This window comes from Epinephelus fuscoguttatus, linkage group LG10 (assembly GCF_011397635.1).
Source record: "Epinephelus fuscoguttatus linkage group LG10, E.fuscoguttatus.final_Chr_v1".
Taxonomy (NCBI): domain Eukaryota; kingdom Metazoa; phylum Chordata; class Actinopteri; order Perciformes; family Serranidae; genus Epinephelus; species Epinephelus fuscoguttatus.
In genome coordinates, this window is record NC_064761.1 from 10143607 (window position 1) to 10163947 (window position 20341).

At 39.9% G+C, this 20341-nt stretch overlaps 1 protein-coding gene across 2 annotated transcripts in view; it reads right to left on the minus strand.

Annotated features, from left to right (window-relative positions):
• Positions 1–20341, minus strand: part of LOC125895517 (BMP/retinoic acid-inducible neural-specific protein 3-like) — a 70513-nt gene that overhangs the window by 3431 nt on the left and 46741 nt on the right. For both annotated transcript variants that reach the window (XM_049587417.1, XM_049587418.1), the window contains exons 5-7: positions 14309–14414; positions 13636–13872; positions 6959–7181 (exon numbers count right to left, since the gene is read on the minus strand). In XM_049587417.1, coding sequence (XP_049443374.1) covers positions 6959–7181; positions 13636–13872; positions 14309–14414 — 566 coding nt within the window. The remainder of the gene's footprint in view (positions 1–6958; positions 7182–13635; positions 13873–14308; positions 14415–20341) is intronic.

Genomic DNA, 20341 nt, shown 5'->3' on the forward strand with positions numbered 1-20341 from the left:
TAGCTGGGCTGCAAAGTGTGTGCTGCACTGTGAATTTTAACTTTAAGGATGAACATCTGATCAATGTCATTGAAAGCCAACCAAGTTTCTCTCCACAACTTTACCGACCAAGTTTAGAGCAAATATACGATGTGTATTTCAGCATTTCAAAGTAAAGGTCGACCTCTGTTCATTCCCTGGAGAAACATTTCTCATTTCTACACAGCTGGAAATAGCAGTGTTTGGTGCTGACTTTTCCTTACCCAGTGTTTGATGAGACAAATGATGATGATAAATGTTGAATGCATGTGGGCACACACAGCACTGTTACCAAAGTAGAACAGATGAAAGTAATCTGCAGTAATTTTAAAACAAAGCCCTCTCTCCAACTTTATTAATAAACATTTTGATACTTTGGACATGGAGCTGTCTTATTTGAAGACTGCTTCATATTAAGTGCAGGATAGATATTTTTGATAATGTCACCTAATAGAAGTATGTCAGACTTAACATATTAAAATGCAATTTAGTTTGACGAAACATTGTAAACTTACATAGTTTTAGAGTCTAAGTGAAGCTCCTGGGAGTATTGCACAGAAATGGCAAAATTAGCATGATAATGTCATAGTACTGTATGCTATATGATGATGAAGGTAAAATTGTGAACATGCAGGTACCATTTTCATCCTCAACAAGTCCCCCAACCAACAACATAGGTTGTTTGTTTCTACTCTTTAATACAGTGGTTCTCAGATTGTGAGACCCCTCTGGTGAAATAAAGGTAAATAACTATAATTTATTTGGGCAAAACAAACAAGAGTTTGCTGATGCTATCATGCTTACCTTTATTTCACTAAAAATAAACAATTCATGATGATTTTTTATTGGTTTATCCCCCAATTATTGTCAAACATTAATTCAAATTGTGGGGTTGGGGGACATGAACTATTTTCAGCTTCTGAAGGTGGCCATGACAGAGAAAGAAGCTCTAGTACTACCCACGGGAGCATTTCATATTAGCACCCTTACCGGTGGCAGGTGGCAGGTGACAGGTGGCAGGAGAACAACCCCATGCCTAAATGTAAGGGTTAAACAGTTTGTGAAACTGTCTTGGTTTGTATCAGTTTAGCCACCAAAACTACTTGGTTAGGTTTAGGAAAAGATGATGATAAGATAATAACGTGTATTTGTTTGGGGGTTGACATACGTAAGTCACATTATGTACATCATGTTACATACATCACATTACTTAATGACATCACATAACTTAAATGCATTACTATATATAAGTACTCCATGTTATGCAAGTATGTCACATTCCACAAGTGTGTCACATATGTCACATCATGCCACATCACGTGCATCATGTTTTGTACATCACATTATGTATGTCATGTTGTGTATGTCACATTACTTAAGTACTTCATGTTTCACGTTACGTACATTATGTTAGGTATGTTGTGTTGCATACGTCACATTACTTAAGTACTTCACCTTATATACTTCACGTTACGTACATCACATGACGTATGACATGTGATGTATGTCACATTACATAAGTACTTCACGTTTTATACTTCACATTATATACTTAAGTTAAACCAACTTAATGCTGAGTCTTTTTACACAGGACACGTACAGGGTCAAAGTTCTGCATTTGTTTGACCAATTCGTACGCCAAAACCCCTTCCCTATATGGACTTTGCCCTCTGTCAAACTACATCACACTACTTCTATTTATTTCCCATCATAATTACATACAACATATGGTGTCCTTCACTGGGGGAGGCAAATTTCCATTTTCAGTGCAGTTGCATGTTCTTAAATAATAAAGTATTGTCTTTATTGTCAGGAATGTATGCTGCATGTATAAAGGGGAACTGCCCATTGGTTCAACAGCCCATTGGTCAGACATCCCATTGTTCCGACCATATTAAACTCATTGTTCCGAAGTCCGTTCCAAAATCATCATGATGCCCTGTGGTTAAGGTCTGGTTAGGTTTAGGCACAAAAACCACTTGGTTAGGGTCAGGAAAAGATCATGGTGTGGGTTAAAATGAAAAAGAAAGTGACAAACACATAAGCTGTGAGCCTGCTCCGCCTCAAGCCTTTCCCAGCTGACCCAGAGCCGGTCGCGGTGCACCATATGCCCACCGCGAGCCGTTCAGCACCGCGGACAGTCAGACTAATGGGATGTCGAACCAATGGGCCGTCGAACCAATGACATGGACCCGTATAAAGCTGTGTGAAAATAGAAGAAAATGCTAGATATACATTTGTTACACATAATTGAGTATACATACTATATTTGTGTGTGTGTATGTGTGTGTGTGTGTGGCAAGTACAAGTACAGGGCTAATTACACTATCCAAATGTGATGAAGAAATAGAGCCAACTATGACAGGTTTATTTTGGGGTTTTCTTTTATGATGAGCATCATGTGGCGCCAAAGTCTGTAGAAACACAGGCGCTTTGAACCAGCAGGCTACTTTAATACAATATTCCAGCATCACAGTCAGTGTAGTCATTGTGTGTAGCAGAGTGTGATGCGCAGGAAAAATGGAAGGAGCAAAAGACATTTTCCCAAATCATCAATTTAAAATCTGACGACATATTTTCAGAAGACAGCTGATACAACGTGTTAACAGTCTTTACAGTATCAAGCTTCTCATCAGTTAGAGTCAGTTGTGCATATCTCACCTCCAGAGCGGAGGCTGTGCACAGCAAGAGAGAGGAAGCTGTCCCGCCATCATAAAGCGCATTGTGTCAGCAGGACATGTAAACTGTCATGGAGACGCAGTGTGCAGCGCGGGCCAAAGAGAAGCTGGGTGTTCACTCTGCAATCTGTTCACTGTCTGTCAGCTCATTTCACACTGATCAATGCCACACACAAACTTTCTCCTTCTGCCACAGATTCACTTTTCACTCGTGCACAAAACTTTTCCTCCACAGAAGATGCACTACATTTTTTCCATTAAAAGTGATATTTATTTACTTGGCGAACCACAAAAAACAACAGTTGTTTTGTGCAGCTCTGTCGCTGATATTCTGACACCTTGTATTCGCAGCTCAAAACCAAAAAAAGCACACTGTCCTTATCTTCAAAGACTGTACTAGAGAGCTGCAATAGGCACTCTAAAATGGATTTGTGACGTAAGTTACAAAGCATATCATATTTTTATGTTTGCTTTTTCTCCATCTGACAAAGACCATGATGCGTTAGTACATGAATAATGGCTGCAGAGATAGATGAATATATCTTTTATAAAAAGGAAAAAACAAATCCTCCATGAATTAGGTCATTACACACAAGGCAATATGAAGAGCAGCTGTGGAATAGAGGAAATCATTGTATTTTTTGGAAAATTATGCATTTTTATGCAGCTTAACAAAGTATGACGTGTATTTACTGTCTTTTTTTGCATATCTTTCATGCTCATTTACAAAATATATCCCACAATTAAAAGACTTTAATATAGAGGAAAATGTGACATTTCAATTGAGGAGGGGACTGCATCTTTTTTCCACTAACTGCTTGGCTTTGAACTCTGTTAATATGAAATGCCAGACTTCCTTAGATCTTTTAAGAGCACCAGGTTAAATCACAGCAGGGTCCAAAATATCCAGTTTAAGTATTTACTTTTAACACTCACACGCTATATCTCATTACTGCATTTACTGCTCTCCAAAAATTTGCCCCAGATACTGTCCAGCTGAAGTGTTGAGAAATACTGAATATTAGATTCAGTGCAGATGGTGCTGCACATGTGGAAGAGACTTATTTATGGACTCATCTCCATATGTCCTACAAGTCACTAACTACTTCATCCTCTGATTTCATCATCATCAGTTAGTCTGTAGGTAAGCAACCCAAACACCAGAACAAATGTTGGCATTGTACATTTCTTCAAACCATGGATATATTAAATTAGTGTATTTTATATGTAATGGATATGCTGAGGCTTTATATCTTTTTACATTTCTATTTTCAAGTTTTTGGTCACAACGTGTCCTGGAGTATATGAAAAATACCCGCTTTGGTTGCTACGAACACAGCAGCCGTCTGGCCGAGGTGTCACATCATCCATCATCTCCTCGTCCTGATAAGAAACTCAGCTTGTATGTACATGTAATCTAAACTACATTATACGTACGAAACATACAATTGGAACATATTGGTGCATTGCAGAAATCTAGCCTTCTAAGCCAACTTCTTCCTTTGGCAACTGGGCTGAATTAAGTATATGTGCCGACGCTCCTGCCATTCTGCCATTTGTCTTTTTGCCTCCTACTGGCATAACTCCTTCAAAATAAAAGCACTAGCCTTTATAAAGCCCTTTTTTTTTCAGCATTGGCAGTATGAAAACAAGATCTACTTTTGTTTATACAGAATGCGCCTTTTTCGGGGCAATGGGGGCGTGAGCAAGTAACAAAACATGTACCACAGCGTGTGACGTAACCAGTGACGTGGGAGGGAAGCCGCGGCTGGTCAGTCCTTCGGCAATTCTCTCGTAAGTCGACCCATCCTTCACAGTTCCTGTCATCTGCCAGTTAATGGCCTCTTCATTTGCGAGAGCAAGGAAGGCGCGCAATTCCTTGTCTCCCCAGTTGCTCATCTTTACAGTGTCTGTCAGGTTTGTGTTTCCCTCTTGCTACTAGCTGCTCGCTAATTCCTGCTATCAGCTGTTTCCTGTTTATCCACCGCAAGCTCCTCCCACAAGTCTTCAACAGACCCTCCCATTGCGGAAACCAGCTTAAAGGGTTCCGCCAATATGACTACCCTACGAGGCGGAAAATTGGGCGCCTCGGATCAACTCGCCTTTCCACCTCTGTGTATAAACGCTCGCAGCTGGCCAGCAAATCGGCCCAACATTCGCGGAAAATCTGGCAGTGTAAAAGGGGCTTAATATAAGTGGGACAAATAATAACACAGCCTTAAGAAAATACTTTTCTCAACAAATAAGGAACACAACAGATTATTAAAGTATGCCGAACCATACCAAAAGTCACTTACGATATGTTAGGACAGTGGTCACAGGTCAGTTCTGAATGGACCGCAACTAATTTGAGAATGTGTCAAGTTTGTAAAAAAAAAAAAAACACTTTATTTTGAAGTACAGTGAATTTTTGGGGCAAAGCTTTTATTTCAAAGCTCCATTGCACCAGAGTGCTGTAGAGTGAATGACTAACAGACAGCTACTTGACAGAGACAGCAAATTAATTTGACGACATGGCCAAATACAAGTATGATGCTGAAGATATTAAACTGTATGGACCTTGAACTAATGACTGTGGTGAAACTGGTTGAACTAAGTTGGGAACCACTGTGTTGGGAAATGTCAGTTAAATGGCCTGATGTAAGCTCAACAAAGAGATCTGCAACTGAGTTGAGTTATGGATATCTGGGAGATTAGTAAATCTTTTAAAACCCCTTTGACTAGATTCATTCTGTAAACAGACAATATCACAGCCTACTAAATGACTATTACTGTCTCATTCAATCATATTGTGCTGGACTGGAGCTGCTGAGAGCCATTAAGAGTCGGGAGAAAAAGGCAGGGGGCACCTGCAGGAAACCAAAAGGTAAAGCTGTGTGAAAGATGACAGGGTGTTGCATTGCTGCATAAAAAGCCTCGTGTTGCAATGCTGAGAGGAGAGCTCGACTAAAGTAACGCTGTAATGCTTCTTTTCATTTGCATTTCTCTCTCTGTCTCTCACTGCGCCTGGTTACATTCTCACACTGTGTGTGTCCGATACAACAGTGGCACAGATTTTACACCTGCTTTTCCCAGACATTAAATTTCAGCTGCAGTTTCATCTGTAGCAGTGGTCAGGCTACGATGATAAATCAGGTGCAACCGCTATGTGTATTACCATTCCTGTATCCTATTTGCACCTTTAAATACATATTGCATGACATCACACTCACAATTTTAAACTCTGCTGCTTTCTGTGTTTTTAGTGGTGGTAAAAAACCTTGGTGCAGTCTATTAGTAAATAAGAACAAATGTAATTTGGCTCTTTAGAGCCTAAAAAAGGGGCTTTAAAAATCCCATAAAATTGTGGAGCAACTCACTGCCTTTTGTGCTCTATGTTAAAACTTTAGCATCGGCTATAAAGGCAATGCAAAAGCAGGAAATGAGACGATGTAGCAGTTCTGAGGCAGTAATACATTTTCAGCATGTGTGTACGGTCTGATAACATTTTGTAATCAGTAAAATGTTGAAAATGGATCATGTTCCCTTAGTTAACAGCAGGTGAAGGTGGTGGGCGATGAGAGACTGTATAGCTGCTGCTAAAAATCACATTGCAGGGGATGATTATTTCGTCTCTCACCTGAAATAGCTCCTGAAATAAAGCTGGCTGCATTAGCTATACTGACTAAATCACATTTCTTTCTCATAAGCCTTGAGTCTGTGGACTATATCTTATTTTTTTTCTTTTGGATAAAAAAAAAAAAAAAAATACAAATATAGATTGGATGATCTACTGAGGAGACACAGAAAACTTTTTTGTCTATGATTTATTCACAGGTTAGTTAACCAAAAGGAAAATCTCCTAAAGTTAGCATATTCCTTTAAAACACTGCAAACTTTAATTTCACAGGAGGATGACTTTGATTTCCTGGATGTAAAGGAGACCTTGGCTGGGAGTACAGCCAAGTCATCAGGTGTAACACTATAGCTCACTTCAGTAGGACCTCAGTTGAATATCAAAGTGCTAATATGTTGTGTGTATGATTAGCATAATGCCTAGTTGAGGGGATAACAAAGCGCTGCGCACGGAGTGGGCTGCAGAAAATAAATGAGCACTGCCGTTCCCAGCTTGCTTGAAAGGACTTGTGATGTGGCTGCAGGCTTTGGAATTTTTGCTTATTTTCACACATGCACAGCCACACACACACACACACACACACACACACACGCATCCACATCCGTATTAACAAAAAAGTCAGCAGGAATACTTATCAGCTTCTCACCTCTCCCTCAGCATAATAATTTTGGGCTGACTTCGACACCTCTTGCTGAGGGTGAAGAGCTTGTTGACGATGCGCCGTGCTTTGCTCAGGAACTGTTGGGTGCTGAGCTCCAGCTGTTTGTAGCGCTGGTGAACGCTCGGCTCCATCTTCCAAAAGTATTGGATGGCCGACGTGTTCAGGGCGTAGAACGTGGGAAGCCTTCGAACGAAGTTCTGAAATTCATCTGGAGGGCATGGAGAGAGGCAAGACGACAGTTGAACACTTTTCTAACACAGGCCAAACTAACTCTCTCACTTCCTTCCAACTATGTTTGACTAATTTAGTCAGACCAAACGAGAGAATCACTTTGCAGAGGCCACACAGACTCTATAGAGCTGCAGGGCAGACTGGAAGTGATATTGTTTGACGCATATGCTAATGGAAAAAGGCAGAGCTAAATACAAGGTTGGGGTAGTTTTTTTTTTTTATCCCATTAATGAACAGCCAACAGCTTTTCCAGGGCCAACACTGCAGGTCTGTCTGTGAAAAAATTATATGGACAGGGAGCACAGATGATAATTTACGATGTCAGCCCCTTTGAGCTGCTGTCTGCTGCACACACAGTACACAGCAAACACATTACATTTACTAGGCATTCAATACCAATATCATCCTCATTGTAATCATGATTGGTTGTATGGAAAATTGATGCAGAGCACAACACTGATGAGAAAATGACTTCACTGTTTGCAATTAGTTACCGTTATCTTGATAATACAGCATCTGATTAGAAAACCAATTAAGTGTCAATGGCTTCCCTGGTGATTATGCAAGGTGTATTACATGTTCCTGTGAAATTAATAAGTTGATTAAACAGCTTGTAATAAAATATATTAAAAGGGTATTTGGGGGTGCTTTCTATGGCCTACATTTTAAAATGAGAGACATTCTCCTGAGGAGGAAAGAAACCAAATGGTGCAGCTTGAATGTTTGTTCATTTGTTTCCAAGTGCTCAGTTAAGACGTTGCGTTTTGACATATGCATTTGTATTACAATTATATAGGGAGTTTAATGGCTAATATTTTTCCTATTGTCAACACATCACCCCCCAAAAGACCCAAACGAAAAATGCACTGGCACTTCTCTGGAAATGTTTCATCCACTGTCTGTTGCACTCAGCCTCCTGAGCCCATTAGTTTCTACTACAGATGTAAATCATTTAAAAAAAATGAATATGTGATGTATGTATGTGCGTTGACTTCTATTTAAATAAGCTTCCATAACAGGGCCATCGCCAAGGGGGGGCATTGGGGTGCAATGCCAAGTCATGGCACATCACAAGCCCCATTTATTCTGTGCTCCATAAAACTTTTTTTTTTTTTTTTTTTAAATATATATAAATCAAATGGTTTCTTGCAAAAAACCCCAGCAGTGTGTGTTTTTTGCTAATTCATAAAATACCTAAAATAGCCTATCTGAAAAATCAAAAACATATTTACATTGATGCAAAAATTAACACCACCACCATTACAAAAGAAAGATAACAAAAAAGCTAATTACTTGTGAGTAGTGTGTCACCAGATATTCAGGAATCATGGTGTTAAAAAATTAAAGATTTGTCTAAATATTGCTTTCACAAAGTGCCTCATCAGGAAGATAATTATTTTGAATAGATAAGACTAACGTTGTTAAATGTAGGTGTTAAATATGTGATAATCGCAAATGGACTTGGTGTGTGTGCACAGTATGCTGAGGCAAAAATATTGATTCATTAAGTACAGTGCAGGAAACAGTAACTAAACCTGTTCACAGTCTTGAGTTTCACAGGGAAGCTGGGACATTCAAGTTACTGCTGAGCCAAACCATTATTTTATCACCAAGACAACGATAGCTCATCCCTAGAAACCCACTCTCTGCCCACCATTATTATCTTGTCAGCCACTGAACCCAGGAAGGTAGCAGTGCTCCTCCCTTTGTATGATTTTAAAAATAGAAGACGCTGTCAGATTGTGAGGAGCACGATTACAGACACATTCCAGGCAGTATTACAAATAAATTGGGGTTGGAGGGTAATGATGTGTATCAAGAGAATTATCTGGCAGATTCTTCTTAAATTGCTAAATTATGAGGTTACAATTAGGAAATGGTGTGTTGTAGTTTTAAGATTAATTTTAAGCAAATTCATGTTACAACAAATGCAAAATATTGAAATGTATTTCAACAAAGACCTCGTGGATCCTTAGGGCAGAACAGGCTTGGTAGTCACACTTTTTTACCTTCATTTGAACCATTAAAATTGATTCTCTTTCAGTGTGTAATGGAAGCCTAAAATGTCAGATAGGAATGGGGTGACCTTCCTCTCCTAGGCGCATTCTGTTCAAAAGATATGGACTATCAAATTTGTCTTGTGTACTTGTTACATCCATCCCCATCATGGTTTGGTTGTCACACACAATGGGGTTTGTTGTCCCTATTTTAATGGGGGAAAATAAAAAGTGGAGGCAATCTTAAAGTTTTAATCGAGATGCAACAACCTAACCAGGGGTATATTCCAGACAGCCTGTTTTGTGATAACTCTGAGATGAGGGTTACTGTGGTAACTGACTCTGTGAACCTAACCAGCTCACTGGCAGGTTTTCTTCATCAAACCATGAGTTTCTCTCTGTCTCCTCCTTCTGATAAAGCCCGACACACTGTTTCATTTCCTCATTGATTCAGTCTCTATCAAACTGTGTAACGAAGCACATTAATTGGCGGAGGTTTACTGTGTGTCGCGATCTAAATCCTGGTTGGACATTTTCTTTTGGACAGCGATTCTTGGCCTCATTCAAATATTACGCAGCATCAAGTCACCCTCAGCTCGGAATCAAACCTCTGCATGTCCTTTTTTCTTACACTGAGGTCAGCTGTCAGTTTGTTAAAGCAGTATCATTAAAATGTTTGTTACACATAATGTGTCCCTGTAGTTTAAACTGTGAAAATCAGTATGAAGCTTTAGACACGTAGGATCAATCAATAACTATCCCCATAATTTATGATACGATCGTTTGCACAAATGGAACATTATTCAGGTAATATTTGAGATTATTTGTTAATATTTCTGAGTGAGCAGGATCATGCTGCCGCTGTAGAATGTGGGGCTTTTTTTTTTAGTAACAGACTGTGTATAAATTCTGAACCTTGTTTGTCTAATTTAACATGTTTAAATTTAATACCTTTGTTGCCATGTAGCTTAAATACACTGAATGCTCTACTGCTGCCTATTACTGTGCTCAAGTGTAAATCGCTAACCACATTATCCAGTCCAATTACAGCTATGTCTCTGGGCCTATGTCCTTGAATTATATTTTTTAAAATACAGATTTTTAAATTGAAATGTAGACTGCGACTGAAATGATGAATGAACTGAAACACCATATGACACCTTATTGTGCCAATTTATTGACACTTCTTACTGCTCTGACTGTAATTGTGCACAGTCTGCATATTGGCCAACAAATTTATCGTAACACCAGCAGAGCTCGTGATTCCAGTTGTTAATATCTCTATGTCCGCTGGTTCAAAATGGAGGCTGTGCCTTTTATGTAACTGTTGCCATGGTGAATCATAGTATTAGAGCTCCATTTACCGCACACAAGCTTAATTCAGACTGAACTCAGAGTTGATTGATCAGCTGTTCTGGAATCAAAATCTCAGAGTTCAGGGTTAGGCTCAGAGTGACAAGCATCTGCAACTGTGATTTTTTTGCTAGCATCTAAGCTAACAGCCATACATTGTAGCCTAGCTAAGGAAAAAAACATCTACGCTACACCTCTCCCTTCATACTTCTTAATGGTAATAATTGTTTTTTTATAAACCCATTGTATAAATGTTTAGAAGACATACACAAAGGAGTTGGATATTTACATTTTGTGTCTTACTCATGAAATGACCCTGTAGGTGACCTCTGACCCCAATTATGAAAATTTCAGTATTGACATTTTCAACAGTGCCCTTTAGGGAGTGAGCTGTAATGATTGTGACAACCAACCCATGTGACAACCAACCCCGTTCTCCCCTTCCTATTGAACCCCCCTGGCTTTATTGCACCCTGCAGTTAATGGATCATAGTCCTTTGTCTGTTTCAATATACTATTATGCATATGAATCTATTATTTGTCTCACTGAAACTCAGCATCCTCAAGCAACTGTTTAAAGCAGTGAATAAACTTACTGCATCCTTTAAGAATTAAAATACTGATCCAGCCTCAGAATATTTAGTTTCCTAATTAAAGCATCACTCAGTGGAAAGTCGAAACAAGTCATGTCTGCAATCAGCTGACTGTAGAACAGTCCAAGACATGATTATCAATCTCCCCGCTGCTGATGTTAGTTGTTCTCCATTACATCAAATATACAAGTGGATCCCTGGGGGTTTCAAGGGAACTTACTTATTTTTCATTATTTAATACAACGCTGCAAGAGCAGTTCTCAGGGCACCTTGCTGCTAAAGTTATTGCCAGCTGTGTGCTAATCAAGTTGCCTTTAGTACAGAAGCATGTAGCTGGTAATAACACATTCAGCCAGCAAGGTGCACAAAGAACAGCTTAAGGCAGGGTTGGGAATGACTGAAACAGCTAGATGCCCTCAGGGCCTGTGGATGCAGCTCACGGTTTCAATCATGACGGGAGCACAGAAACAGAGCTATGGTGGAGTAAAATACATGATACACCGGGAGAGTGCAACACTTAAAGCATGCACCAGACAGCATGCATATTCATTAAGAAAATCAGCCTGTGAGGAGCTTGCACGAATGCTTTTTTCACACCCATTTAAGAGAAGGCTGCGATCACAATGGTTCACTGCCTGTTTCTGCCATGACACCAAGCTGACATTACATAAGGTTAACCGATTAAATGGCCACAACTGAGCTGTGAAGTATTACATCACAGGTTACATCACAGGCCGCACTTTACATCAACTGTAGTTTGTTTCTGGGGACTGACAGCTTCCCCTACGGTACTGCAAAACCTTCATTTGACTGAATCCCTGCTGACCTCGACACATTACTGTAAATGCTACCCTTTCATTTTCTGGACATTTGGATTTGCACCATGCAATTTGTGAACACAGACCGCCTCAAAAGGCAGCAAAAGGTAGTTGTCTGAATGCCAGAAAGGAGGGTTAGGTATGTTGACAGTGTACACTGTGAGATGACAGATTTGTCAACTGGTAGAGATTTTTCAATGCTGTTCCTACTGAGTCAGCTATGCCTTTAATATCTCTGGCTGTATCAGGCCGCTGAGGGGAATGTTGCCAATCAATAGGAAGGACTGCTTTATGGCAGTATTGGATTTACAGGATCTGTTCATCAATGTGATGAAGTACCTTAATTTGCACATCATCATCAACATTTAATTTAGCAGATTGTCCATCAAACATTTTATCTACAAACAGTTACTCAAGTGAAACTGCAGAAATGTTACATTATCGCATTATTTATCCTCTTGAGACCTGCATTTTCTGTATGCATTTTTAATTTCTCCTAGCTATTTCAGATTAGTAGGACCTGATAAGTATATAAAAACAAAGAGTTGTCTTTGAACAGTAAGTAGTTTGGGGGAAAAAAATATTATGTCCTTGTATGTGAACAATGGGTTTATTTGTAATAGTCACAGATGTGTAAAAAAGTATAAAACAGTTTATTCCAGTGCCTTAACATGGGTGTGCAAAGCAAAATTGCAAACGATGCAACATATTTAAAAGCCTTGTGATTTTTTTGTTTCCAACTAGGAATGTCCTTTTTGTCTGTCACACTTAATTGACCTGTGTGAAATGTTGCGAAAAAACTATTATAAATTCCCAGTGTCCTCAAACAAGATAATAATAAAGTCCCAGTGTCCTCAGATGAGTGCTCCCTAATTAACAGCGTCTTAGCTTGTAAGAATAATCAAAATTGGTTTGTGTGCCATATCAAACCACAAATTTTACTAAGCATAAATTAGAAAGTTTCAACCATACAATTTGATCCAGTTTTGCACCTTGTCCACTTTTGTGACAGGATCAGCTGTAGACCGACTTGGCAGAGTTGCCTGCCATCTTGTTTTTACATGGATTAGTGTTTTGTGCTTTTGCTACCACTAAATGGCACAAGAATTGTCCACGGATGAAGACAATGGGGCTATATTATGCAAAATTAAATATAAGGTGCACCGAACCCAAAATGAAATGTCCTCATATGAGGATGCAGAGTCGCTGCAGGATAAATATATTACCTTACTATGTTGTGTAACATCAGCTGCAACATAGTCATAACTAATAATTGTTTTGCAACGGTGTTTCACTCACAACCTACCAAAGAGAGGTTTAAAATATGTAAAGGTGCTTTAACATTTCATTGTCTTCTTTTTTGTAAAAAAAATGATGGCTATCACTACACCTAACAGCGGGACTTTGGGAAAAGCCATCACATCTAAGTCATTCTGGTTAATAGGCATGAGATTCTCTTCACTGTTGTTTTCAGATAATTTTGTGAGATACTGCTTTAAAAATTGCTCCTCTGTGTGCTGTTGAAAATTCATCACATAGATTGGATGTAATTGCTCCTTGTTTTCATGGCCTTTCGGTCTTTATTTTCTTTGCCTATCGGCTCTTCTATCAATACGTTCTAATTTGCTGTCAGTGGGAGGGTCGCAGCCACTGAAAAGGAAGATACTGACCTGACTCCTCAAAGTCTTGATTGGCCATGTTCCAGGAATCTCGGATTTTCAGCAAACTAGCTTCCATAGCCTTGAGATCCACCTCGGGGCAATTACACTGTGGGTAGTCCACAGCACACTGGCACCAGCAGTCATTGTCCCGGCACACAAACTGGCCCTCCTCATTACACCCAATGTAGCTTAGAGCCGCCTGCACAAACCTGGCCCTTAGGTACTCTGGCAGTATGGCCTGAAGGCCTGAGGCAAGGACACAAACAGGACAAAAACATGGAAATGTCACATGGATGAATGAAGAGGAAGCTGTAAGTGCTTTCGGTTTTGCAGAAAATGTGTTTAGATGGCCGTTGTGCGTTAGATCTGTAAATCACTGAAGGCCAGCACTCATTTCCTCTGTTTCTTTGCCACGCTTGACATATGCTTGGAGTCACATGCAATATGCTGAGATTCACTTAAAGTTTTATTTTTACTGCACAGTTCTGCTACTTTTGTTCTGAATCATTACTGTCTGGGATTCACTTCAGAACTCTGCAAGCATGCATGGCAAGAAAAGCGAAAGAGTGATTGAAGCTAAATTCGTTCTGACACTCTCACGCTGCAGTTATAAGCTTGCCAGAGAACAGACACTGTGACAATTCCATCAGAAATTGGGGGAGTTCAATTATGGATGGCCAACCTTGCAAATGAATCTTGTTTTCAGGGCTCTGAACCAAAACGGAGCTGACAGAGTCGAGGTTGTCATAGTTACTGCATCCGAGAGGGCCCGTCCTTGTTTCGGTCACCTAAAGGGAGGAAAAGAGAGACACATAATAATAATAATCCAGAGGAGTCCAGGAGAGATAAAAGAAAAGAAAGGAAGAGTAAGAGAGAGCACACAAATTATTGTCATGCAGAATACCATTAACAACAACCTTTCCCCTTACAACCTCCTCCTCTAAGAAATAAAAAATTATATTACACATTATTTAGACCTCCATTGTGCAAATTATATCTAGGTGAATGACTTTGTGAGCTAGTGGGCTGGAAATTGAGTTGCGATAAGGAACCCTGGAGTAAAGCATAATGAGGAAGTTATGGTGTCATCTGTCAATTTCATCTCTACAGTGTGTTTCCCCATTACAATGCCCCTTGACATCCATAACATGTTAAAATCTATATTGTGATGCTACTGTAAGCATGTCCTATTCAATTATATACACACCTGAGGATTCATATAATTGCTCGGTGCACCAGGTAGGCTATGCAATATTGTTACAGGACTACACAGGCTGAAATGTGATGAGAGGATTGACAACAAAACCATCTGTCAGTTGTGGGCATCATTCTTCAACCTTGTCTCAACTGAGTAGTTCACACATTAAGGACTGCTCTCGCCTTTAACACTGCTAGATCCACAATGGCTTATTTTGTATCTGAGTATAATTTGTAGCTTCTTAAAATATAATTGAGGATAGTGATGGTGAGATACAGTTGCATTTATAGTGGTGATGAAACAGTGGAAAACAGAAACAAAACAAGCATCAGAACTGTATTCATAAAAAATATGCCACAATAATACAAATAACTAGCACCAATTAATCAGTTAATGAGAATGTGTGTGTGTGTGTTTGTGGAGAGCTTAGGCACATACAGCGAGCAGCAGCAGCGGCAACTCACCATCCAACACCAGCGCACCATGAGGATGAAAACAGAGGGCTCGGCAGGAACAAAGCATCTGCTGCAGCAAGCGAACAAACCAACTGCGGTCATTTTGACTTGACCGGTGGATTTAACAACAAGCCAACTGGCTGTAGAAACAGTTGACAAGTTTTACGGTCTAAAACCAGTTGCCAGGCAATTTAACCAGCAAAGTTGCAGGTGTCACCATCAGACAGCTCAAGTCAGGCTCAGACTGACCAGTTCACATCGCTGCAACTTGTCTCTGCAACTTTCGAAAATGGTGTCATCTCATTGCAAATCACTGGTCTGAACTGAGCTTCTCTTGGGGGTACTACATTACCCACAATACAGGTAATATCACTTAAGGGAATTTGGCAAATTTCATGCAGCTCACCCTGGAGCAACAAAAAGCTTTATACAATATTGCTCACATATTTAGTCGTACACCTCAAGACCAGTTAACAGACTTTGATGTGTCATTGGCAGACTTTCTCTTTAAACAGTCCAGGCTGCATGTAATACACGATAGCCAGATAATTTATTGGCATCAAGCTAACATGGCTCTCTTCATGTCCTGCCCTGCAAAGGACTGCATTTTTATTCATATAGTGTTTTAAGTCCCCTGCAGTTGTAGGATTGAGTTGTTATTCCCTAATGAGGTTATCTTGAATAAAAATGCTCTATGATTTAAACAAAACAAAAAGTCTAAAGCCATGCTAGCAAGGCTGTGAGACTGTACTTATGTACAGCAGTGCATTGAGCGAAATGCAAACGCCAGCATGCTAACATGCTCACAGTGGCAATGCTAACATGCTAGCAAGCATAATGCTTACCATGTTCATAACTAGTTTAGTGTGTTTGCATGATGAAGCTGATGGAAATTTTGGATGTATTTTGTCTTAAACTAGTCCATACCCATTGAGTGCACAGTTGCCCACGCACGCTTTCACATGGTGTGTGTTTGGGATACAGGTCATAGAAAATTACAGATTAAATAGTCAACTGAACCCATTAAGGAGAGCAATGTATTCAGACAGAGTTTTTGTGAATTTGATAGTACGATGGCTTTATTGAAAGTACAGTAGTACCATTGCCAATAGTGGGATAGTTAGTGGGCTAAACTGTACATTAGTAGTTGAGGTAGCACGTTGAAAGGCAGATAGTTAAAGTGTTTATATCTTGTATTGACTTAAAAGTGGGGCGCACTGGTAGAATGACTGACTGACAGTTTCCGTGATTATGTACAGCATACCATACCATGACATAGTCATACCAAAAATTAGGAAAAGAAACAAAACATTGGGCCACAGGGGGAGCCACAGCGATCGGTCGCATTTTAGCCATTTTAAAGCATTTTTCTGTTGTTATAGCGCCACCCAGTTGCCAATTCGAGTTAAATTTCTCCAGTCACCTTGAGGCGTCCTGTTCTACATATCTACCAAGTTTAGTAAAAATCGATATGGCGGTCAGGCCTAGATAAGAAATTAGCCCTCTAGCGCCCCCATTTTGTTTGATGGGGTCAATAATGGAGGGGTCCCCTCAGATTATGTGTGGTCATACGCCTACAAAGTTGCGTGGTGATCGGTGAAACCCTTGAGATGTTATACACCTTTATGTGATGAGCCACGCCCTCCGCAATATTCATTGCCTTATAGAAGCTCAGTTTTAGTAAGTTTTCCAACTTTTGCCAAGAGGGAACTTTAGATATTGGTCCCTAGATTATGTTCACCGAGTTTCATGCAGATTGGTCAAACTTCCTAGGAAGAGATCAATTTTAAGTGTTTTTCAAAAAATTCAAAATGGTGGAAAATCTATGTAACTGGAAGTTATGGGTTCTTCTTCTTGTTCCTCATGAGGAGAGGCAATTCTGTGCAAAGTTTCATGCCTCTACGACATACGGAGCATGAGATATGCCCATTCAAAGTTTGCAATTTCAGTCGGTTGCTCTAGCGCCCCCCTTTGGCCAATTGATGTAATATTGCTTCATTCGCATCCTCCCACACATGGATTGACCATGTCAGTGAGGAGAAAAACGTGGAACAGACACACAGACAGAGTTCTCGTCATTATATAGCAAGATATATAGATATATATCCAGCAAGAGATAGGGTCCAATAGCTTTTGAGAAATTTCACTCAAAACTACAAATGTGGACCTCATGGTGGCACTGAAGGAAACGTCAAGGTATCACCAAAGTCAATATGAATCATCCTCTTGGGACCATGAATTTCTGCACAACATTTCATGTGGATCCCTCCCAGAGTTGTTATAATATTCTAGTCTGTTGCCATCTTTGTTGCTAGGTTGGCTTAAAAAACCCACACTTATTCTAACTTGGAATAAAAATAAGTGTGAATAACTTTGACTAAACCTGCACTTTTGAAAGTTTGAGGTAAAATATCTTTTTTCCTGACATCTCTGTTTAATGTTAGGCCAACTTTGAGGACCTGTGCTGAAATGTTAGCTTTGTTCGTCGTAACTACAATTGTTATTTATGAAAATCTCCTGCAGAAACACAGCAACAAACAAAAACGTTTGAAAAAAAATCTAAGTTGATACAGCATTGTCAAGTATCTTTACTCTTTAGTGGTAGAAGAATTGGAATATCCTTTCACAAACATCCCTTGCTGCTATCTCTCATAATCAGTCGCTTTTGCTACATTTGAGGTTTATTGTGGTTCTAACTTCCTCACTTTAAACTGAACTAAAACTGGCTGGATTAGGTTAAAAAAGTGTTGCCGGTGGCTGCCAGATCATGATTATGGAACCTTCAAGATCATTTCTAACAAATGTGTCCCTTTATTTTCTAAATCAGAGGCACACATCACAAAGCTCTGTTAGAGGTGTATGATGGGAGCTCACATTGTGTAACAAGTGATTTTTGGCAATTTTGGTGCGCCTGTGGCGGAGTTGAAAACAGCACTACAAAAGGATTATTATTGTCAGTAGGTGTGATTACTTCAATCATGTCACCTTTTTTTTCATTCTCCTCATAATAGTGCAGCTTGCACAATGGCTGCTGACAATGTGATGACGGAGAGAACAGCGTCGTCCCAGAGGAAACTGATGGGAATGCGTGGGAGGTGTAAAGTCTCCATGTGAGAATAAATGACACCCAAAGTAAGCTACTGAGGGCTGGAGGATATCAAATTACTGCAGCTTGAGGGGGAAACCACATTTGGTTAGCATGAGTTTCTCATGTCCCCGGACGACTCTTGTATGAATGTAGGAAACGGTTCAGTGACATGAAGTGAGGCGCCAAACAAGTTGGCAGCAGTTGTTGGTTTGGCGCTGAGAGAGGGTTATCTACCAGCCAGTCTATAGAGGATATGGCCACCTTATTTATCCACACTTCATCCGTCATTATGGCGTCTCTGTACATCTGACAATCTGTCACACAACAGCTATGTGTACATTTATTAATCAGGATTTATATCACATAAGGCCACTTAAATCCACAAACTGCACCGGAAAGATAGTCTTCACGAGTGCTCTGTCACGAGTGGGTGTTTTGGAAGCACCAGCTGGAGGCGGAGAGGGGACTTGGTTTTACACACCTATTCTGAGTCAGGTTAATTACCTCAGAGCGGGTTCAAGCATGTAGGAGTAACAGAAGAAAAAAAAACATCAATTGGAGCACACACAGGCAACTACAGTACAGTATGTCCAGCCTTTTTCCCAGCTCATATTTGAGAGAGTTTATTTGTGGAATGATGTGTACATACAGAAGCCAGTGGACAGTTGCAGTGAGTTGTGTGTGCATGGGTTGTCCGGACTGTCAAAATGCCATTGTTTGTCTGAACAAACAGTCACAGTAAACATCACTGTGTCCTTGTATCTGTGCCGAGGAGCTGTGTGAAATAAATTTGCAATTTGCTTGGTAAATTTGTCAAATAGCACCTGAGCTTTTCACCTGGCCTGTGACAGAGGCTAACAGCACCGTAACTGTGAACACCAGTGTGGTGAAAAGTGAGAGCAAAGCAGTTTTTACAAGCACAAGCAAGTGTCAAATGCTAATGTAACAACAAAAATGACAGCAAAACTAACGGAGTGTAGAACACCAGATAATGTTACTTGTACAGCATCTGTTGCTTGCTTGTATTTACTTATGAACAAGCTGAACAAACCTGTCCCTTTCCTGTTTTTTAATAAAAGTACCTCCTGTGTGCCAGGAGGAAATAATTCTCTGGGACAAATGAAGCTTTTGAAGCTGTTTAGGCAGATAACTGATCCGCAGCTCCACTCAAGCTGAATGTGTTTATTTCTATTACCAGTTGGGCGATCTATTAAAGCTCACGGCTCATTCCTTGCTGGCTTGACTCCAAAACAAATTCTATATTTACATTTTATTCTAAATTAAAATGTTGTGATTCAGTAAGGGGGTTGACTGGATACAGTAATGCAAAGAATAGAAGCCAGAAAGCCAACTATTTTTATGGAGACTGCATCAATTTTCTACGGCCATTAGGCCACACTCTGCTGTCAAGAGGCTGATGCATTAAGATACATTGTAGACAAAGGGGTTTTAACACACAGTAAGTGTGAGCAAGCATGTGTAGCAGACAGATTATACTGATAGCGTTCCTCTTGAACACTGAAAAAGCTGGCCATGAGGCCAGACTCTGTTGTCTTTTAAAACATAGTCACTAGAGGTGTTTTTCTGGAGAAAAAGGCAGGATATTTTTTAAACCATGTTCATTTGAAGGGTCTTGCCTGGACATAGTAGTTTAAAAACTCTCCCGTGCATCGTCAAAATGGTCTGAGTTGTGCTTAAAAATAAGTTTCTGGGGTCCATTTCATACAAACACAACACTCCATGGTTGGAGAGTATTACATTTTAGGAGCTTATGTCTCACTATAATGAGTTGTGTGTGTGGTGGTTTTCATGCAGGCAGCCCCCTCACAATTGAGCCAACATGTTCTCATCTCAGGTTGTCAAATAGCAACAATTTTTTTTGTTCAGTAACAAGGCACTCTTTGGCGTCTTTATGAGATGCACAGCTGTCTCCTGAGTGATACACGTAAGACCTGGTTATAATGTTGTGAAACG